Consider the following 23,187-nt stretch of genomic DNA (forward strand, 5'->3'; position numbering starts at 1 on the left):
GTCTTCCAGGCGTCATTATCCTAACCATCCCGAAGGCCCCGCCTCTAAGTATCACAGATTAATTACCGGGTTAAGGTCCCAGCTTGGCAATGCTTCACAGTGAGCAGTAGCCATGCACAGATGTAGAAGGAACAGACTGTTTGAATAATACTCTAGAGAGAACCCCGGGAGTGCCAGGGGTTCACTTCCCATTTACTTACCAATGTGCCTCTACCTTGTGCCTGAAGCTGCCTGGTCCTCAGCATAAGCACTGGAGTGCACAGACCTCGCCAGAATCCTAGTCCACACATGTGGCTAACAACCCTTATCCTCCACGCCCTGCTCTGTACCCTGAGAAGGCTGTCATCTTTCTCCAGGGCTGTCAGGAGAGCAGGTGACTTATGTATAATCTGCACAGAGTTGTGTATTTATCAGAGAAGTCCAATGACAATGCCTGGGACTTTGTCAGTGCTCAATAAATATTGACATTGGTAACTGGCACAGCTTTCTACTCCAATTAGTCCGGCCCCAGTTCTGGGAAGTCCTGCTTCTCTTTGGAGCCTGGTCTTTGTCAGACTGAGCCCTTGTTTTCATGCTGTTACGTTGATCCTGATGGCCTGGTTCATACCCATCCCTGACACATGCTTACTTTAGTGTATGAATGGACCACTTGGATCTGTGCACCCTTCCAAGTTGTTGGCCACATCTGAGCATCTGTGCGATTCTCAAAGGTACAGGAGACCTGGACCAGGGTGAGAGGTGGCTACAGGTCTAGGGAGATGGGGGAAGAACAAAAGTTACCTTGGGTGTTCCTGTGCCCTGAAAAGCATACTCTGGGAAAGACAGCCATTCTTAGGTTGCTTTCGAGGCCCCTGAAGGCCCGAGACACAATTTGTGTCCAAGTGTGAAATTCCTTGGGCCCAGCACTCAGTTGTAGTGTGTTTGCTCTGGTCACAGTATTTGCTAAAGGAGTTCACCTCTGCTCTCACACACACTTGGGTCAGTTTGTTTTAAACTGAAGTTTCAAGAGACAGCGGTGACATTAGGAACCAAGTGAAACAGCAAGAGCCAGGGTTGTGCTAGGACAGGACACAGCTCGACCCTGCCTGGAAATGAGAGGCCCCGGCCTCTAGACAGAAATTGGGGAAAGAGGGAAACAGTGATAAAATCCAGGCAGGACAAAACACCCCTCACCATTCACTGCCTGCTGGGCTGTTTGATCTGTCTGCAAGTGCTGTCCGCGCCTACGTAGGAATGACTTTAAAAGTATGAACTTTCCCAACTTTATAGCAAGTGGCATTTCCCTGTGTTGCTAAACCTCCTCCATATTTGTATCCAAAACTTTTTTCGATTGTCTACATACAATGCTACATAATAGTCTTCTTTTGACAAAGAATAAATTTTAAGAGAAGGATTTAGTGGCTTAATTAATCAATTAAGAATAAAATCTTGTTATACGACACAAGCCGGACTTGAATTCCAAATCCTCCTGCCTCAGCTTCCTGAATTCCTGGATTACAGGTGTGTGCTACCGCATCCAAACCCCAGGCTGCTTAAATGTTAGAAATGACATTGTTTATGACAATAATATGTTTATGATTGTTATGAAAGCATCGACTCTGCACTGACTTCACCACCACTGGGTGTTTTTGTTTTATCGTTTGCTTTGTGCTCTCCATGTGTTCAGCTGTGTGTGCGCTTGGGTGCCAATTGCTGAGCAGGGCTGATCACACTTTCATGCACATGGGCATAGCTCCTGGTGACTGCTGAGCTGGGCTCCGGGAAGGTTCCGATGGGCCATGAGGCACTGTAGGGTGCTGCTGATTACATGGATAAGATCTCTCTCCACATCAGTTTTCTTCTCGTCTCTGATTCTACATTCTAAAACACCAGACTTGAGTTTTATATTTAATACGCCAAGACTCTGAGTTTTCTCCCCTTAGTTCTCCTCTTGCTGTAATCTTAGAACTTCATTTGGATATGAAGCAAAAATAAGAAATAAAGATAGTAAGAACATTTATGGGATAGTGGAGAACCCTCTCGCTTTCTTCCACACCTTCGCACTTCTCAGCTAAGCGCTGGGAGCCATGACGTTTTTATCTAAGTTGTTCTATTTACCAATAAAGACTCGGGAGTCAGGTGCTGGGGTGAAAACCTGCTAGATTAGAGAAGCTGGGGAGCAACCTGCTGACCCTCCTTTTCAGACGGAGAAACAGCAAAAGAGTGTCTCTCTGTCCGTCCCAAACCAGAAAGGACTGTGACTCTCTAAGTCCCTTCCTGTGCGGCTCTCTGTCACCTTAGGTCCTCCCTACTCTCTACAGCTAATTCTTGTCAACTAGTCGCTGGCTCCATTCCCTGATCCAAGGTTAATTTTATTAACAAGGTCTCGGAGTCTCACAGTGTGATCAGATATCCCGGAATGGAGCCAGGTGGTGAATGGTACATTTTCCCCCTTCCTGGGTGAGGACTGTTGAGTGGAGGCTGGGTAGGGAGGGGGCTACTCTCCTTTCTTCCTCTCTGGCATCTACGAGCTTGGGAAGGCTGTTGGTGGCTCTAGAGCACTGTTGTCAACATAGTCAGGGGTGAAATGGCAATAGTTGACCCATGGGTGTGGCATAGGAAAGGGCTGAGCCCGTGTCGCCCCAAAAGGCTGTCTCCCATCTTGCGCGTGAAGCTTGCTTTCTAGGGAAGGTAAATTGGGTAACTGTGTGCTTTGTTTAGCACACAGAACTAGAACCAGCAATGGATTTTTTGAACCGTATTGATCTTAAATTCAGGATGTACTGTTCATCTACCATGAAACACTCTCCATCATTTATTCCTTGTTCTATGATAGACTTCAGGCCCTCCTACGTGCATGGCCCCACGATGGTCCTCACAACCATCCTGGGAAGTGGACACAGAGGATGCAAAAGACTGCGCGTTGTGGGAATCACAAACCACAGAGTGGAAAAACTGGGATCTTACCCAGGTCTGCGACAGGCAGGATGCACTCGTCTTCATTGGACAGCGAAGGGAGGTGGGCGAGCCTGGGCATCAGCTATCCTTAAGTGACCTGTCCAGGACCACATAGCACACATGTGGCAGAGGCTGATCTTGGAGGTCAGGTGCTCTCTCACTGAGTTAGTGAAGTGCTCATTGCAAGCTGTGTGCCCTTGTGGGCTCCTGTCAATCAACCCAGAAGTCTCAGAGGAAGGCTGGCTAAGACCCGAGGATGCTCACACCTGGAGCCCTCGCTCTAACCATGCCGGCCTCCATGCCTGGTGGGCTTGCAGGACCATGAAGCGTATGCCCATGTGCCACAGTGCCAGTGCTTGAGCTGGGAACATCAGGCTGTCTTTGTCTTGACCCCACTGATTGGAAGATTGGCTCCACATGGCTAACATCCCTACAGCAGTTGAGCCAAGAAGGTTTTGTTTGCTTGCTTTTAAATTTTAAATACGGTTCCCAACTTACAAGTGTTTCAAGAAGAGTTTGATTTAAAACACCACAGTAGGGCTAAGGATTCGTGTTAGTGGTAGAGCGCCTTCTTCCCAGCAGGTTTGAGGGTCCAGGTTTGATTCCCAACACTGCCAAACAAAACAACCCTCCCTCCCACCCAGCATCCTCATGGGCCTGTAGGTGTGGGCACTGTCGCTTTGCTCAGGCAGGGTAGGACGTGCTACTGAGAGCTAGTTATGGATAACAGCCGGTTACAGTGGCCGGTGTTGATGCAGAACTTCCTCTGTTGCAGAAACTGGGTCAAGAGTTATCTAGGAGAATGCTGCTGGGGATTTAGCATCTGGGGGCTTTATCAAGATTCTTTTAGAAATGAATCAGAGAGGAATGGTGACTCACTAACGATGCGCAGCTAGGGAAGGATGGAACTGGATTCAAATCCACATAAAACCCATCTTCCAGCCCATACTTTTATACTCTCTTCCCCTAGCTCCCCCAGCCTTCCTTATGGAGGACGCTGAGGATAGGAAGGCCTGGAACAGTCCACCCGGAAGCTTTGCATTCTGGGGTGCTATCGAGGTCTGCAAAGACTTTTGGTCATATCTGTCTGTCTCTTTCCTCACCCCAAAATCAGTGTCTGGGTCTTAGGGTTATGGTTATGGCTAGGGTTAGGGTTAGGGTAGACTTAACATCTTAGCACAGTGTGGGATCCTGAAAGTGTCTGGGAGAGGCTGGGGGATGGTGAATGGACCCCAGAAATGGAGAGCTTCTAAAAAGCATCTAATCTTAATGAAAACCAAAGGTTTAGCATACAGAGGGTCTAGGGACTAGGGAGATGGCTCAGTGAGTAAGGATGGTTCATGAGAACCCGAGTTCTAGCTTGTATCTGTTACTCCAGCAACTGGGGACGGAGACAGACAGATCTGGGACCCAGCGGCCAATCATTGCGGTCAAAATGGCAAACTTCAGGCTCAGTGAGAGATCCAGTCTCAAAAAGGAAAGTAGATAAATAAGGAGGGGTAAGGATTGAGGAAGGCAACCCGAGCTATCCTCTGGCCTCTCATCCGTACCATATGAGTGAGTGCACTCACATGAGCAAGAGCATATACATGCATGCATACTCATGAACGCACACACACACACACACACACACACACACACACCAATGCACCATGCACTAAATAAATGAAATAAAAGTGAGAGACCATAGAATCAGATAGTTTTTGGAGCCATACCTGTGGGCCCTGTGTAGGTATATGAAGACTAAACAGGCCAGCTCTGGGTGACTCCAGGCCCTGCCCCTTCTGTATCCAAGATGTCTCACTAGAGAATTGACCTTCAACATGATGTTAAATGTTCATGTTGGCATGAAGAGCACAGTTGGCAGTTGCTAGGAGTTCTTTCTGGGTAAACTGGTTTTCCTTACCAGTGTTGGCTTTTTAATTAATTTGGGGGATGAGTGTCTGGGGATCATTACTGCACCCTCCTAATTTTGCGAAGGCCTACAGTTTTCCACAGTAATGCATTTTAAAAGCGTTTAAGAGATTCTGAGGTGTTAGCTTAGTTTAGGAAACAATCACAGATAGCTCAGAGCATAGAATGCGGAATGGACAAGTCGCTCTTAAATAAAGCGTCTGCTAGAATGGCAGCCGGCTGCTCACAGTCTCACTGGGTTTCCACTTACCCATCTACACAAAGCGAGGTTAGCGATGCTTGCCTCTCAGAGGACAGACGGTGTGGGCGGGGCGGGGGGGGGAGCATCTTGTAAACGGTTACACTGTCTCCTAGTTGGATTGTTTGCTCACTCATTCAGCACATTCCTGGAGACCTTGCCCTGTGGCTGTGGCAGCCAAAACGCCTTCCCACACGGGCTCTGCACCCAAGGCAGGTCAGGATAGACTCTGGAGACCAGATTACCCAAGTGCTCCTCCTCCCCATTTACTCCTTAGGTAAACATGGCTGTGGCACGAGACCATCTCCCACTTGTCCGCTCATCCCCGTAATGGCAACAGTGATGATCAAGCTAGGTGCTTGTGGGCCGGGAAAGGGGATAGAGTCTGGTTCTAGTTCCTCCTCAACGGTGTGACTCTGACCAAAAGGTTAGCTCTCTGGGAGCCAATTTTCACACCATGAAGCGTACCCTGGGCCATCAGTTCATTTCTTCCACACATTTGCTGAGCTTGTACTGAGAGCGGGCATGGACTAAGAGGGACTAAGAGGCGTGGAAAGGCCTTGGGATGGTGCTTCCTTGCAGTCTGGTGAAAGTGGAGATTATTTCATCTCTCTGAACCTTGTCCCACTCTCTGCACTTTGCCCTCTGAGATGCAGCTTCTGGAATGTCTTGTGTTGCCTTGAGCCGCGACTTCTGCAGGGCCAGGGTCTGCTGCAGGGCCAGGGTCTGCTGCAGGGCCAGGGTGAGAAGTCTGAGAAGGGCTGCCGCTAAAGTGGCCGTAGATCCTTCTGCTGTTTGAAATGCTCCTGAAAAATATTTGGATAACCCTCCGCCACCTGAGCAGGCATTTCTAAAGTTTACATTGCAGGCCTGGGTGACTTTGATATTTGGAGACAATCATTTCCTCCCACCCTTGAAGTTTTACTCTGGAAAAGCCCTCCAGCAGCTGTGTGGATGTGGAGTGTGCTTCGGAATGTTACTGGAGAGGCTGATTCACACCAGATGGGATGCGAACCAGGCCCAGTACCCAGAGCGCCTCAGCGGTCAGGAAGTGTGACACAGACCCAGGTTAGGTTTTCTCTCCTCTGTGCACGTTGGAGTCCTGGTCCTGTTGCACAGAGGTCACCGGATTTTGAGACTCCGTGGCTGGCCCTGAGACCTTCTACACAGACCATGCTGGCCAAAGACTCGCGGAGCTCCTCCTGCTTCTGCCTCCAGCACGCGGGAGTCATCTTTATCTTAAAGTCAGGGACAGTGTTTTTTTCTCTCTAGAAGTTTCCCATGGAAAGGCTCAGATTTGAATTCATCATTGTTTCTTAAATTTAAACAAAAAAAAAGAGAGAAAAAAACAAAGGCTCCTATTGGAAGCTTCTAGATTATGTGTATTTTCAATGATAAAAAAGGTGCTTGGATCCATTTTATGTGATTTATGATGCATGGGGGAAGGTGTTTTGCCGTCCAAATGTATAAGTAATAACTCAGCAGGTTGCATTTATTGTATGTAGATAGCCTTGTCCTCTGTTGAATGTTTTTACATGTGTTACATCCCATAATAATGTCTTCACTATAGTTATAGCTGGGTCCTTTTTACAGATAAAGAAATAGACCCTGTAGTGTGGGTCAGTCGGTCTGCAGGTCTGGGCTAACCTCAGATTCCTTGAGGTCCTGCTGGCCCTAAGCTCCCTGTCTCACTTCTGCTCCCCGTGAGCCCGGTCTTGAAGTGACCCAGAATTCATTGAGCTCACCTGTTAGTTAATATTCTTTGTTGTTGTTTGTTTATTCTGAGATGGGACCAGAGGCCCCACCCACCTCCCTGTCAAGGGTCACAGGCCTGGTTCATAGTTGGGGCTTAGTGCAGGCGTCAGTGTCCCGGGCTGCCTCGTGGTGTTGACTGACTGTGTTTCTTGGCTCTGACTTCTGTGTGCCTGCGCTGACACTGAAATTGAGGTTCCTTTTCTTAGGGCTGAAGAACAGAGAGAGAATCTGTGGGCAGGGAAGTGTCTGTGGGCTGGTGGATGAGGGAGCCCAGAGGAAAAGAAGGCAGGGAACTGAGGATTAGTATTCAGGCATCTGCGCTGGCCTGCCCTTGAGGTCCTGGCAGGTTACATCCCCCCCCCCCCCCCCCCCCCCCGCAGCAGCCGCTAAGAGCGCCGCCTGTGCAATTCCCTACTTTCCCTTATAGCAGGCGGGCTTTGCCCACCTCCTGTCTTTTCCTTTCTCTCTGTCCCTCTCTCCCTCTGTCCCTTTCTCCCTCCTTCCACCCCCCCCCCCCCCGTCTCTTTTCTCTTCTGCGGCTCCTGTCCCCAGAGGCCAATCTTCACCCCCCCCACCATTTCCCATTCACTTTTCCCCCAGTAAAAATCTCCACCTGAGCTCTGCCACACAGTGTCTTTCTCTCGAGCACTGCTTTTTTGTTTATTTAATCACAACAGTGAGGAGCCTGTTGGCTTCATATTTAGTTCTTTGGGGGACAAGGTACAATACAACGGCCTGGGGACTGCTGATGTGGATATGGCTGACCCCACCCCCACTCCTGGAGAGCTTACATCCAGAGAGGGAACTGGGAACCCGAGGTTGTTATACTCTGGCCTCTGTTCTGTGGCCCCTGAGCTCAGTGACTTGAGCTCAGTGTGAAGGGGTCAACAGTAACCTTGATCTTAGAGTTCTGGTACATGCTAGGGCCAAGGTCACAGGATTTGGTCACAGAGGACATAGAAGGGTCTTCTTGCTGCCGCGGAAGGTCACCTGGTATTCTGGTGTAGAGGATTTCCAAGCTGAGACTTGGAGGAGGAGATGTCGATGGAGACCAGGCATAACAGGTGGGGAACAGGCTCCCACTGGACCCAGAAGCAAGCTCATGAGACTGGTGTTACCAGCCAGCCGGAGGCAGACAGGGCGATGATGACTTTGCTGTGCGCTGGATGATGTTTAGGGACTCGTCTGGTCAGTGGAAGTGTTCACTAGTCGAGGGGAGCTTGTCCCATGCCCACACTGTAGGCTAACTGGGCTCTGAGCACCTTCAAGGTGGAGGAGAGATGCACAGATTGCCGTCGGGAACATGGGAAGGGAAAACAGAGGGTTCTGGGATGGAGCTAGAAGGAGTCTGCTACCTGACATGCCCAGAGCTCTGGGCAGGGCTGTATAGCTGGAGATGCAGGGAGGCATGCGAGCTCTCAGCATCAGTGTTTGTGTGTCCTCCTACCTGAGCCAAAGCCCGCGTCCCTGCTGCACTATTGATTTCATCAGTCTGGCTTTAAGCATTTAGCGAGAGCCTGTAGCATGTGCCATAGTCTGGGATATTGTGCAGATGGGGCTTCCCTCCAAATGGGTGAGGTGGCAGTGTTCTCGGATAAAGACATCCGAGAAGGGGTGTCTAAGGAAGCGAAGGAGAGAGCATGTGCCTTGATTGTTTTTGGGAGATGTGTCCCCAGCAGGGGAAGGATGTTTTTGGTGACACATACATATATTTAGAATTATGGGTGAGTAGAGGGAATTGAAGCCATTGAGGTTTGAAGGAACTAAACAGTGAAGCCCCGTTTGTTGGTTCGTTTAGCATCATGGAGATCAAAGTGCATGTCCAGACCACCTCGGGAGGAAAAGCTTGATTTGGTTCATAGTTTCAGTCCATCAGTGGTGGGAGGGGAGGGCATGACAGAGAGGCTTCCCTAACTCACCGCAGCAGGAATGAGTGGTAGAGATTTGTCTCATCATACAGACCGGAGAAGCAGAGTGCAAGACAGGAAATGGGCAGAGATAATACGCTGTCATTTCCTTCTGGCAACTAGGTCCCTAAAGACTCTGTAACCTCCCCAGATAGAGTCACAACTGGAGAGCAAGCCTTCAGAACGTGAACCTGTTCAGGACATCTGAGATTCAAACCACGGTAACCTCTAGCTGAAGACAGGGATCAGGGGAGGAAGGTGGGAGCCCTCTCTTGATGCTGAACAATGCGGAAATGGGCCTAGCTCTGTTGCTTATGGTGGGTACCTGAGCCTCTGTGTGTCCCCATCTCTTCTCATGTGAAATGGCCAAGGCCACCAGGAGAAGGAGGTGAGCTCGTAGTGGTACCTGCCTGACCAAGCCGTGCCCACCAGAACACTTTCATTACACTTGTTTGCGTTCTGTGTGGGAGTGTGTATGTGTTGGTGTTCACCTGTCATGGGGCACGTGTGGAGGTCAGAGGACAACTTGCAGAAGTCGGTCCTTCTCGCTCGTACCTGTGAGTCCTGAGGGTTAAACTCAGAGTATCAGGCCTGGCCACAAGCACCTTTGCTTACCAGTCCAGGGCACTAATTTTTCTTCTTTTCTAAAAATTATTTTATGTGTATGAGCATTTTGCCAGATGTCTGTTTGTGTTCCACATGTCCACAGAGGCCATAAGAGGGCATCAGGTCCCTCGGAACTGGAGTTATGAATTATGGATGCGGTGAGTTACCATGTAGGTTCCGGAAATAGAACCTGGGTGCTCTTAAACACTGAGCCATCTCTCTGGCCCCATCAGGACACTTTTATTAATTTCGTGATGAGAACAATGGCAGGGCATAGTAATACTGCGTTTTTATACTCCCTTGAAAATCAAAACTGGTTTCTGCCCGTGGTGCTGGGACCCGCATGTCACCTCCTGTCCTTCCCATATGTCCTCCTGTCACTGTGCTGAGTGTCAGTGTGGGCAGATGGTGCTCGGGGCCTTTCCACAGCAGCAGGCAGATGTGGGTTCCTCCTAGTTCTGACAGACTGCCAAGGCCTATGCCCCGATGCCAGGGTCAAGTTCCTGATGTGGACGGACAGCGGAGACTCTGAGAGACCCTGGTCAGCATGGGGGACTGGAAAGTCCATGCTTGCAAAAGGTTGTTACCTAGGTGCCGAAGGGGCTAGGACAAGGAAGTGAGCTATCCAGGCTTGGAGCACATCTCTCCTTCACACTGAGGAACAGCAGGGATCAGGAGGGACGGAAGAGGTCAGCAGTCGGTGGGGAGGTAGTTATGGAATAGGGGAAGGTGGCATCGCTAAACGTGGATTGTACAGGAGGCTGCAGGGCCACAAGCTGCCAGGGAGCAGGGCACTGGACGGTGGCACAGAGGATGGAAAGGGGTGTCAGAAGTTGCCAAGCCACACTTGGGGATGCTGAGCATGGACCGACACTGAAGGAGGAATGTTGTCGACACCCAGGAATTTACGGCTTGGACCCTGGCGGGTAGTACCATCTGCCCTAGGAGAGAGGGGAGGAGAGGGGCTGCTCAGGAGCTCTGGAACCCTGGAGGAAGGTCCAGTCCTGGGCGTGGGTGGAGCAAGAAAGGCAGAGTTGCCTCAGCAGAGCAGAGAGGGCAGTAATAGCAGTGTTTGGGTGTTGAGCATTGAGGGACGGGTTTCAGCTTCATTCTGTTGCTGTCATAAAATGTCTTGACAAAAGGCAACCATTTTAGCTTAGAAATCCGCCCCCCTCAGTCTATTACTGTGGGAAAGTCAAGGTGGCCAGAACTTGAGACTGCTGGTCACATCATGTGATTGGTTGAGAGTAGAGAGAAATGAGTGCATGCACGCTCGTTGGCCTGCTTGCTTATTACACCACTCTTACAGAGTGCAGGACCCCCTGCCTAGGGAATGGTGCTGCCCACGGTGGGCTGGGATTCCCCTGTGCTAATTAATGTGGATACACCCTCAGGCCAACCCACTGTAGACAGCTCCCTATTTAGATTCTATTTTCAGGTGCATGTGCTCACACACAGATACACACACATACACGTAGCTAAAGTGCTGAATGTTGCATTAAAGAATTAGAGTTTGGCTGGGAACAGTGGCACATGCCTGCAATACCAGCACTTGTAGGCTAAAGCAGAAGAGAAAGTCAGAGGCCAGCCTCTATCTCAGCAAAACAAAACAAATATCCATGCTCAGTTAGGCTTTCTTAGGGAGTGGGGAAGTTCATATTGACTTGCACACTAGCTCCCATCAATTCTGTATCCAGGTCCAGGCATGCGTCTCCAGGACACAGACTTAGCAGGCAGAGTCTATGGTTATCCTTGCCTTTTCATATTATGGCACACGCGGCCTCAACCAAGCTGCTTTAGCTTACCTAGAAGGTGTGAACAGAACCAGCTCCGGGTGGGTGATGGGCCAGGGCCAACCCTTCCCCTCTCTGTCCTAAGCTCAGGAGCATCAGGCTGTTGCCCTGAGCATTGTTTGCAACTTTCCTGCTTTTGGGTGCCTCCCACTCCTGGCCTCCAGCTCCTTGCTGGGAACTGAGGTCTTGGATCTGCCTCTGAGATGCTGGGGTGCTGTCACTGCAAGGAAGCCATCTTGACCGGGAGAATTTGCTCCATGGAGACATGTTTTCTGTGCGCTGGGAGTGGCTTCCAGGCACCACCACCACCACCACTGCTGCACACAATGGGGCTGGCATCCTGTAGCTCATGCTGTTTCTGTCCTAGGTTCCAAGCGAGGCACCATCTCATCTAATCATTGTTAGTCTTGAAAACCTATCTCTCAGAGGGCAGTGAGGCTCAGAGAAGTTACACAGTTGGATCATGGGTTCACATACAGCCCGGGACTCTGCGTGTGAGGTATTCTAATGTGGTCAGAAGACAGCTTGTGCCTTCCCCCCTCCCCCGGCCGGATGGTAGTTTTACCACCGAGTTATATCCTCAGCCCGGCTTTTGTCCTTCTCTCTGAGTAGTAGCGGCTCCTCTGTGGACTCTGCTAGCCGACCTCTGTTCACCCCACCGTCCACAGGGAGGCTGTTTGTAGATGCATCCCCTAGGTACCCCAGGCGAGAGATGTTGCCTGTCTCAGTCATGAGGGATGGGATCCCAGCCAGCCATCCACTTGCTGTGTGATATTGAAATCATAATTTAAACCTGCCACGTCGGGTTTTCTTATATGTAGACACTGACAGTAGTGAGTTAAGGACATACACACTAAAGCATTTCTCGTCAGAACCCTCCCCCTCCACCCCTGGGGAAGACCAAAGAACTATGGTCATTAGATCCTTACTATTGCTTTTGCCAGAGAGCTGGGTGGTACTGAGGACCCAGGATCTCCCTGGCCAGGCCTTAACAGGTGCCAGAGGCTCAGGTGTGGTGTGTGTGTGTGTGTGTGTGTGTGTGTGTGTGTGTGTGTGAGAGAGAGAGAGAGAGAGAGAGAGAGAGAGAGAGAGAGAGAGAGAGAGAGCGCCAGAGGTCAGAGACCTGTGAATCACTCAACTATGCAAGTCTTGAATTATTAATGTTGGTATTCTCAGACTTCTAATGGGGGCCGGGAATGCATCCCATATATGGAAGGGCAACACTGTCTCTGCACCTTTCGGGGTCGGGAGTTGCTTTTAAGTCTTGCAGACAGCCCAGAGGGAAAAGCCTGAAGGCTGTGCTGGGGCTCGCTTCTACGTCTTGGTCCGCTCCTCTGGGCCCTACGGACAGAGGACAAAGATGCTGCGGACTGGAGCAGACATCCTTGCCCCTGTCGGGGAGTGCTGAGTGTGCAGTGCTTGCTGAAGGTGTCAGGCCTTGCCACGCTATGCCTTCCAAAGAGCGGGAATTCCGGGGCTTGAAACCAGACCTTGCGCGCTCCCTTGTCCACCCTGCTGGACTAGCTGCAGAGACCTGGGCTTGCCTGCCTCTGACCCTCCACCGCCCACGCCGAGTCCCCGTGCGCTACTGACAGGACGGGGCGTGGCCTCGGCTGGGCGGCGACCCGCTGGCTCCGAGCTCCGGGGGAGGAGCCTTCTTTAGCCTTCCCCAGAGCCTCGGCTCCGAGGGGCGGGTCGGGGAGGAGCGCGGGGAGGAGCCCGGGCTGCGGCGGCGGCAGCGTCAGAGCGGTGCTCCCGCGGTCCACAGCTCAGACCCAGCTCGAGAGCCGAAGACTCGCACCGGCGGCACCTCTCCTGGGCTGGAGCTGCAGGACCATGGCGGACAAGGAAGCCGGCGGCGGAGACACCGGTTCCCGAGGTGAGCGCGGGGCGGGGGACCTTTGACTACCGCTGGGGCTGCGGTGGTCTGGGAAGAATGGAGGCACGCTCCTTACCGCGGCCCGAAGCCCGGTCGGAGGGCGTTAGAAAAGAGAGCTCCCTGATTCCATCTCCCAGCGGGATCAGAGAGCGTCTGGGCGCGACACCCGGCCCACTGGGTGGGAGGCCGCCCTTGAGTCACGTGCTCGGTTTGGGCCAGGGTGCGGACACTGAAACCAGGACTAAATCCCCGGCTGGGGCACCCAGGTTGTTTCCACCTCGGGCTAGCTCCTTGGTCAGGGCCGGGTACCAGTCCCGAGAGAACCGCCCCTTCTGTCCATCGCCTGTGCGCTGTGTTGGGGATGCCACGGCTGACCTGGTAGATGGCCGGCCGCCAGGTGGCCCCGGGTCCCCAACGGTTGGTTTCTATGACTCAGTGAGGTAGGGGTGCGAGACTTGGGGAAATCAGATTCATATCTGTCCCCTCGCTCCACCCTACCCCACCGGACCCAGGAGCCGGGAGTGGGGGCCTGCAGCTGCAGGCCAAAGGGTGTCCCATCGCTCTCCCCTCCTAGAGAATAACTCTTAGGATTCTCTGGGTTTGGGCGTAGAAACTGCGGAGGTTACGCTGTGTGTGCGGTCCTTGTCAGAGGTGTGTGTGTGTGTGTGTGTGTGTGTGTGTGTGTGTGTGTGGCGGTGAGGGGGTGTCCCATGCGGAGTACTGTAGCCTTGCTTCTTACATTTATGGCAAGAGCGACTCATTTGGAGCATGGTTGCGGCTCAGATGGCAAAGGAGGGAGAGCCTGGGGATCCAGGAAGAGCCTGGGAATTTGGGAAGAGGATGAGATGCTTTCCGAGCCAGGGTTGTAAATCAAGGTTTCTCCAGCACAGAGGATGGGGCTGGTCAGGATTCCAATCTTCTTCCTGTGTATCTCAAGCGGGGAAAGTTGGTTGCAGGGAGGTGCCGCGCGTGTCCCTCCTGAACTGCAGAGCCTTGGATGAAGCGGATGCCTGAGCCGGTTTCCCAGGAGCTGCAAGCAAGCTGCAAGGATGACATTAAAATGCCCCGACTTAAGGCGAAATCCAGTCAGGAAAAAAAGGAAAAAAAGAAAAAAAGAACGCTGTGCTCTGCGGAGACCCAAAGTGGGGAAACTGAGGCCAGTCGCGGTGCAACTAGCGTCGGCAATTGCGTTCTCCGTCCTGAAGTGGGTTGGCTCCAGCCCCCTCTTCTGCTGCTTTCGTAGCCACACCTGCCCCCTCCTCAGCCCATTGTTCCTGCGGATCTGGGAGGTGCCTCCCCAGCCAGCAAGCACTGCAGTGGTTGAGGAGTGCAGGGTGGGGGTTGGGAGCCCACAGAGGGAGCGGCACAGCCCAAGCCCAGGCGGTGGTACCCTGAACTTGCCTCGGTGCCCCGACCTTTCCGTGGCCTGGCAGTTGTCTTTGTCTGAGCATCACTCACCAATTGGATTCATTCATTTCCCCCCACTTTTTCTCTTTAAATTGAAAAAATAAAATCCCAACATTTAGGATGCTGGTGAGAAGCATCACAATTGCTTTAAGCCGGAGAGTAAGTGATCCAGTTTCACATCTCTCATGCTGAGATAACGAGTGGGTGGTTATATCAAATGCAGGGCTGGATATAAGATCTGTCAAATCAGAACTGGAGACAGGCATCTGCACCCACTCTGATTTGTCTTGTAAAGTCACATTGTTGCTTCTACCCTATCCTACACACATGCACTCATGCACATGCATGCACACACACACTCATGATGGCAGACATGTCACTGCTCACTTAGGTTTGTTGTAGGGTGGTTTTTAGAGTCTACTGAGTTCAAGGCACACTGGCTGGTACAGGGACACCTGGGGTCCAGCCACCTGAAGGGCTGCCAGTGTTCCTGGCAACTCGCTGTGCTTTTCTGAGCTACCATCCCTTTATGTGCAGATAAAGGCAGGAGCAGAGCCCCACCGACTTCTAAGGGTTTTGTCACAGCGTGTTCTTTGCTGGGTGATGAATATGCCCTGTTTTATTTCTCAAGTCTCATATAAATGTTTTACCAGCATTCCTTTTACTGAAGAGAGTTTTAAACACCAATTAAACAACCTGTCCAAGGTCACAATCTAGGAAGCTTTGCTTAGGACTGAAGCCCACCTGATTCTATTTGTTCAGCCCTCATTGGTGGCATTGGTGGCATTGGTGGCATTGGTGGTCACTGTCCTGTTAGGGGTGACCAAATAGTCAATGTTTCAAGGGATTATTTCAAGGATGCTGTTGCTGCAAATGTATGAATGGGAGTCTGTGTGGGTTCCACAGGCCCCAGCATACTGAGATTTGTGAACCATTGGCCTTTCCGAGTCGGAGAGGTTCTAGGGATGGACCGAGTGGAGTTGACAAGAAGAGCAGAATTGGTAGAAGTTGGGCGGTGAGTAGGTGACCGCTAAGACTCAGCTTGACTGTGTTCACCAAGTTCCTTGGTAGAATATGAATTAGTTAATTCACAAGATCTGAAGGGTCACCTTTGGTCTCTAGACTGCAAACACTGAGATGACCTTCCGTTCTGTCCCTCCCCATGACCTGAGTGACTGCATCAGGAGCCCTCGGAGGAGATGTGTAGATGGGGCACCTGGTGGTTCAGCTGGGGGGGCAGGCTCTTTGGTGTCAGGGCTGGCACAGACAGTGGAAGCCTGGCTATTTTCTCCAGGAGTGGGTGGAAGAGTGTAGCCTTGGGCTTTGGAGATGGGATTTTCACCATCCCAATATTTAATCTCAGTAAAAATAAGCACTGACATTTATCAAGGACTTAGGGAAACACACTGAGTCATCTCTTGTAGCCCTGACCACACTTGTTGAACGGACAACTCAATGAGGGGCCTTGTGACCAATATTTCACCGTTCTGCTGAGGGTGTCGTGGTGCACTGTGGGAAAGAGGGTGGGTGAGGCTTAGAGCCCAGGCTACTCAGGGACTCAGAGGATTGAGACGCACAGCCTCTCCTAGGTCATGCCTGCTATGTCATAGTCCCTCAGAGTGACGTGAAGTGTGTCTGTGTGGTTGGGCATAGAATTATTAGAGGCCTTGGGGTGCTCTTGGTATTAGGGTCTTGGGTCACGGTGCCACTTTGTGTCAACTTCTGTGTCTGAAGTTCAGTTCCCTCCATGGTGGCCTCCATCCCTCATCTCTCAATGTTTTGTGTTAACTAAAGCTCCATGATCCCCCTTGGTTCTTGTCATATGAAGTCCTCCCTTGGGACATGCCCCCCCCCCCTTGACCTGTAAAACTCTTACTCAGCCTTCAAAACCCGCCTCTTAGGAAACCTCAGGTCCGTGCGTGGTGTTGGTGAAATCCACCTGTCAGCCCTTGGTGCTTCCGCGTTGATGACTTCAGTTGGCACGTCTTGACTGTACAGAATGTGTCAGCTTTAGACAGCCATACCCTATTTGTCCTCTAACAACCCTCCGAGGTTGGTATTATTACCTCATTTTGCCAGTGAGGCAGTTGAGGGCTTTGAGAAGTTGGTAGCCTGCCCAGACAGTGGACGCTGGAGTCGGCTTCAAATCAGCCATGGAGTCCAACAGCTTGTGACCTTTCTCCTACCGCCTTCCTCTCAACAAAGGCCTTCTCTTTCTTTTCCCTCATTCTCAGCAAGGACACATAGTAGGTTCTCAGCAAACGCCCGCCCGTGTGATGAGTGACCCTGTGAGCAAGATGTGGAGGACCACAGCCCTGGGGAATGGCATCCATAACCTGCCCACTCCAGGGCGGCACTTCTGCGCACACACGCACACAAGTGGGCCAAGCTGGAGGGGAGAGGCAGGCGGGGCTCCGGGCATCTCTGAAGAGATGAGGCTTTGATTCCGACAAGGCACTGAATGACGACTCAATCTTGTGGGGGCGAGGTGCTCTCTCGTATAAATAGGCCTCTTTGGGAAGGGAGAAAGCTTCTTTATGGCCGCTGTGCATAATTAGATGGCAAGGAGAAATCAAGGCCTTTTAATGAACAAGCAGCATGGGGCAGGCATAGCACCTTCCCCCATGGGCACACAGAACATTGCCATTCCTTAGAGAGGATAGGGGAGTAGAGGAGGCCCCAAAGCAGGAACTGCAACATCCACCAGGGTTTCTGGTCCACAGAGGCAGACCTTGCAGACCCTCCCTGCTTCCTATGGCTTGTGTGTGATGCCCGTCTCCCCTCCCCCAGATGCTGGTGGTTTGCGAGAACCAAAGCACCTTGGAATGCAGACACCAGCTCGACTTTGCTTCCTGGGTTTGTGATAGCAATACTGGGGTCTGTTGGAAACAACCAGAGATAAGGGATAGGCAGGAAATGGCCTTGTCACTTGCTGAGTGAATTCTTCGCTGCCTCTGCCCTCAGGCTTCAGTTTCCTTCTGCTCTGTGGTGGTGGTGGGGGTCAAGCTGTTCTGTTTGTTTGTTTTTTTCCCTTGCTTTGGGGCTGTGTGGATTTTTGGTCCTTTAGTCCTGAGGTTCTGCCCTATCTGAAGCCAGCACCTCAGAATGACGAATGACGTGGGTATTCCTTCAAGTCTCTTTCCCTGTCCCTGTATATTCCACAGTGGGGGAAGGATGATGGCTGGTCCAGGGTCGCCATGGGGGCTGAGGTCACCAGACGCCCTTCAGGCTGACTTTCCTGCTGGAGTCACCTAAGGATGACGCCAAGACCGAGTCTTCTCAGAGCTGGTACATCCAAACCTCTTCTAATAGACAGCCACCCTTGCCGCCACCAGTCAGGAAGTCACTCACAACTGGTGTCAGACTTGAGACCGGTTTTCCACTGCTGTGAAGAGTGGCCGACAGCCTCCTGTTTCAGAGATTCCACTCCGTGTCTTTGACTCCCAGCTTTGGGGAAGCAGAGCGGTTTGGCTGGGAGCAAACAGAAGAGCAAAGCGGCTCACCTCCTGGCAGCGGATCAGGAAGCGGAGAAAGAAAAAGACAGGAACTAACGAGGAAGAGCAATCACCCCTCAAGGGCAGGCCTTCATTGGCTTTCTCCCTCCATCTTGGCCCCACCATCATCCCTTTGCAATACTCTGTTCAAATTATGAATCCGTTAAAGGGTGAATCCATTGCTCCTTGGAACCCTCAGGGATCCAGTCAGCTCTCCAAAGCTGGTAACCCAGCCTCCTCCCTCCCCGCTCTATGGAGCCTGTGAAGGACATTTTGTGTTCAAACTGTAAGGGACCTGATCATGTAGGGTGGGGGCTAGGAGCAGCAACAGGCCACTCCTGGCCCTGTGCCTTCTGAGTCAGCTGGTCTCTCTTGAGTGGCAGCTCCAGGCCAAGGCTTCCCCTGTCATTAACGTCTTCAGTTTTGAGATGGGATCTCACTGTAGAAGTCCCCATCAACCGTGGATTCCTGGTCATAAGTTTCCCGAGGAGCTGGGGCCTCAGGCAGCATCCGATTTACTCTTAAATTATCCATATTCAGTCCTCACCAATAGCCCGTAAAATGTATGACTCCATTGGATGGGGGGGTGCGACAACTGGAGAGTTAAGTCCTAGGGGGCAGGACCTCTAGGGGTGATATTAAAACAGACTACGGCATGCCATGACCCCTGAAAACTGCAGCCTCTCCAGGCTATCCCTCTGTCTCCCAGTGGATGTACCTCCACCCCACCAGAATGACTTACAGCTTCTTTTGAAAGTTATAATATGCCTTTATTTTGGGAAGACTATGCCAATTTTACAGATAGAAAAACCTGTGTTCCTTGCCGTAAACAGCAGGCGCTCACAGCCTGAAGCATGCATGTCTAATCTAAAATTAGGTCCTTGTGCTTCCGTGGATGAAACTGTCCACAGGGGGCTCTATGTCTAGGCTGTCCAGGGAGCCTGGAGCCTTCCAGGGTGAAGTAGGTCAGAGCACCAGATGGAGACCTTCTCTCTGATGGATGGGTGTTGCCGCTGACATTGGTATAATTTTCTTTCCAACCCATGATCCCTCCAGGAAATGAGGCCCGGGAGCCCTGTACTCACAAAGCTCACCACTGAAACTTAAAACCGCGTGGAACCGGTGTGAGATGGGGCTGCATTCTGCCAGTCCTCTGTTCATCGAGGGGCCGAGGCCCCTCATGGTGACCCTGTGTGAAGGTGGCCAGCTCCGTGGAGGCAGAGTAGGGGGCCAAAGTGTTCCAACGTGATTATAACGGACAGTGAACTTACAGGCCACGCCTGGACCACCACTGACGAGCTGTGGGAATCTCCCTCAGCCCCACCTTAGTTTTCTCATCTGTAAAATGGAAATATTCTCACTGCACACCTCACACTGGATTTTACTCTCTCCCATAGAGTAAGGGCTGAGTGCGGTTACCGTGTTTATTGTTATCTACCATTGTTGTTTATTATCCTGAACCCTGTGGAAGCAGGAGAGCAGTGAGACTAGAGAAAGGCCGGCCTGAGACCTCTACAGCGAGGCGAGGCAGAGGCGGGCAAGGGCTGTGCAGAGCCTTGTTCAGCAGGCGCAGAACCTAGGAGGTCTCAGGCTGCTAGCTCACCGGGCCTTTGGCCATGACTCCCAGCCCCTTGCTGACCAGTCTGAACGGTCAGCCAGTGGGGTTCAAGGTCTGCGCATCCCTGGACTCCATCCAGTACTCCCTAGCCTCTGACCTCAAAAGAACTCCTCCACCCTAAGCGGGCTCCGCCCACAGTGCTGAGCTCCAGACCTTGGGTTTTGTAGGGTGGCCTTTCCTAAACCAGCCTCCACTGGGACCTAACAGCTGAGGAAGTCCTTCGGCACAGCTGCTGTTCCAGGCCATCCACCTGGGAGACCCTGAGCTGTCCACAGGCCGTGCCCGTCGTCCAGCTTTGCCGGGATGGTTCCAGACACGAACCCCTAGTTCCTAACAGCAGCTCCTCTCCGTGGCTAAGCATCACTGTGAAGGTGAACTGTCTGTGCCCCCATCTCTGTCCGCTCTGCTGTGACGAGGCAGGCGGGAGAGTTAGCTCAAATTCACCCCTGCCAATTCAGATGGTTTTGACCTTTGGGTTTTGCGTTGCCGCTTCCACAGTATGCGAGAGAGGATGTGTGTAAAGGGCTTGGCATGAGCCTGCTGTACAGAAGCCATGCAATAAGTGACAGTGACTTCATTCCTGGTGTCACCGGGGTGCTTGGTGAGGACATGGGATCTGGGAACAGGACACCTGGATTTGAATCCATTTGTGTTACGTCATTTCGTGTCCTGCGATCCTGGACACGTACCCACCCTCGTAAAGTCTTACCTTTTCATCTACAAATTGCAGGTCAAGGGGGTTGGGATAGTTCAGTGATTAAGAGTGTGTGCTGCTCTTCCAAAGGACCCAAGTTTGATTCATAGGACCCACACAGGGCCACTCACAACTGCCTGTAACTCCAGCTCCAAGGAGTTTGACACACTGGGATGTACACACATACACACACATACACATAAATCAATAATAAAATAAGTCTTTTTAGAATGTGGATTATACTAGTGCCTTCTTCGTAGTTTTTTTTTTTTTATTATGGACATGGGATTTATTTAAGAAAAGCATGTAGCACAAGTCCCATCATGAAAGAGTCACAGATTCAGTGTTAACAATAGCTACTGTTTTTATGAATAAACTTCCAAAGATACATTCTTGGAAGGGGGAACCAAGGCATCATAAAACAGACTACAAAAGTAGTGATCAACAAACAGCCCAAGTGTATTTATTATTATTATTATTATTATTATTATTTGTTGGTGTTGTTTTTGAGTCTCCTACAGCCCACTACAAACTCACTATCTAGTCCAGGTTGGTTTTAAACTCTTGATCCGGTTGTCTGCCCCTTACAAATGCTGAGATTACCAATACGTGCCAGGATACCTGGCTTATGTGGTGCTAGAGATTGAACCCAGGGCCTCAGACATGCTAGACAAAACTCTGCCAGATGAGCTGTGTATCGTAGCCCAACAGCCCAAATTTATTATTTGTATTCCGGAGGTCGGACACCAGCCCTAAGATAGGTCTCACTGTAAGGTACTGGCCCGTCTGGGTCCTGTCTGGCGTGTCTGTCTGTCTCCTGCATCCTCACTCTTCTGGAAGTCACCTGCACTCACTCCTTGGCTCCGGACTGCCTCTTCCATCTACAGAGCCTTCCGGTTACTGCCAAACTCTGCCTCCGTGTCTCTGCCTGGACACTAGCATAAAGATCTCTTGTAAAGTGCACCTGGACCATCAAGGATCGTTTCCCTATCTTAAGACCCTTATTGTCGTCACCTGAAAAATTCCTTTGGTTATAGAAAGTCATACATTTATAGGTTCTGGGAATTAGGACATGATACACTGTGGGGGGTGGGGCCTTAGCCAGGTAGGTAGAGGAGATCTTCATGGACTGGGGACTGTTAGCTGAAGGTCTGTCTCTCTGGAGACCTGTTTGGATATTGGAGAAAGTTCCTTCTTGGAGTCTTACCTTCGACTTATTCAGCCTTGGTAGGTTTCTTTCTTTCTTTCTTTCTTTCTTTCTTTCCTTCTTTCTTTCTTTCTTTTTTAATTATTTATTATGTATACAATATTCTGTCTGTGTGTCTGCCTGCATGCCAGAAGAGGGCATCAGATCTCCTTTCACATGGTTGTGAGCCACCATATGGTTGCTGGGAATTGAACTCAGGACCTTTGGAAGAGCAGGCAATGCTCTTAACCACTGAGCCATCTCTCCAGCCCCCTTGGTAGGTTTCTTAAAAGACATTTTCAGAGTGGGTCAGCTTCTGTCCAGAGGCCCATGCTAAATAAAAAGATCTGTTGTCTCTCAGACAAGGAAGAACTATCAAAGTATCAAAGAACTAGTGGAACATCTACAAAGTCGTCTCAATCTATTAGCTCAGAGAATCTTTGGTGGGTTAGAGCAACTGTGTTTGCTTTGTTGGCAATTTTGTGGACAGGTGTTTGTCCTCATCCGTGGCTGCACTGCCCTGGACAGTGACAGAATATGGGGACCGTGCTGGCTCTGAGCCAGGCCTTTCTGTTCCAGGAGACCAGCTTAGGCTTATAATATGCTGGTCTCAGGGCAGTGGGAGGACAAGAGGGGCTACAAGCCTTCCTTAAAGGCAGGGAGTTGTCTCAGCTGTCTATCTGAAGTGTAGTTCAAGCTACAAGGGGTTGCAGTTGCAGCGGAAACTGCAGCGGAGGGCGTGAGCTGCAGCGGGGGGGGGGCGTGAGCTGCAGCGGGGGGGGTGAGGTGCAGCAGGGGCGTAAACTGCAGCGGAGGGCGTGAGCTGCAGCGGGGGGGTGGGAGCGTGAGCTGCAGCGGGGGTGTGTGTGAGCTGCAGCGGGGGGGGCGTGAGCTGCAGCGGGGGGGTGAGGTGCAGCAGGGGCGTAAACTGCAGCGGAGGGCGTGAGCTGCAGCGGGGGGGGTATGAGCTGCAGCGGGGGGGGTGAGGTGCAGCAGGGGCATAAACTGCAGCGGAGGGCGTAAATTACCACGAAGGGGGAATCGCTGCAGATAACATGTGAGTTCTTCCTCTAGCAGAGTCAGCTGGACTAAAATGTCGAAAGCCTAACCTTTGAAACACTTGTTTGCCACAACAGCTTGGAGGCCAGAGCTCCTCCCTTGGCAAGACTGTGGCGTGCACCGTGAGGTTCTGACACTTGGAGGCGTCGGCTGCCGGCTGCACCCCGTGTCTCTGTGATGGACAGTGGGAAGCTGTCAGTGTCTGGGAAAGTCATGCTGGCTCGGCTGTGGTTTCCCCCTCATGCTGTGTTTTGATAGGTTGGGATAAACTTCTTTATGAGTAACTAATCAGAGGAAGCTGGAAATGTTACAGATGCATCTGTGTGCAAGTTCTGGCTGTCTTAGCAGTTTAAAGATGTTGTCTCTATGAGAAAATAGTGGGCAGGCTTAAAAAATTGTTTTATATTGATTAAACTTGTTCTCTGACAATTTCATGGATGAGAACCCTCACCCCTACCTTCTCTCTTCTCCCTCCTGCTGCTTTCACACACAGTCTCCTCCCAACAGGTTCCTTTCCACGTTCATGTCTTTCCGTTTGTTTTGTTTTCGTCCACTGGTGGTCGATGTGGCAACATGTTTGAAACTGTCCCTTGGAGGCTGGTGGACCCACCATTCAACATACCAACTTAAGACAATGTTTTCCCCTCCCCCAGAATCTAGGTTGGGTAGGTGTTTAGCATGAACAGGAATGAAGATGCTC

General features: G+C 51.3%; 1 protein-coding gene across 2 annotated transcripts in view; it reads left to right on the forward strand.

Annotated features, from left to right (window-relative positions):
• The window catches only part of Hspa12a (heat shock protein family A (Hsp70) member 12A), a 156,215-nt gene that overhangs the window by 71,464 nt on the left and 61,564 nt on the right, over positions 1-23,187 (forward strand). Inside the window, exon 1 of one of the 2 annotated variants that reach the window (XM_087907729.1) lies at positions 12,874-13,029. The exons of the other annotated variant lie outside the window; for it this stretch is intronic. Coding sequence (XP_087763855.1) covers positions 12,987-13,029 — 43 coding nt within the window. The 5' untranslated portion in view covers positions 12,874-12,986. Of the gene's footprint in view, positions 1-12,873; positions 13,030-23,187 lie in introns of those variants that run through there. 2 annotated transcript variants of the gene reach the window in all.

Source organism: Myodes glareolus, chromosome 7, assembly GCF_982192425.1.
Source record: "Myodes glareolus chromosome 7, mMyoGla1.1, whole genome shotgun sequence".
Classification (NCBI taxonomy): domain Eukaryota; kingdom Metazoa; phylum Chordata; class Mammalia; order Rodentia; family Cricetidae; genus Myodes; species Myodes glareolus.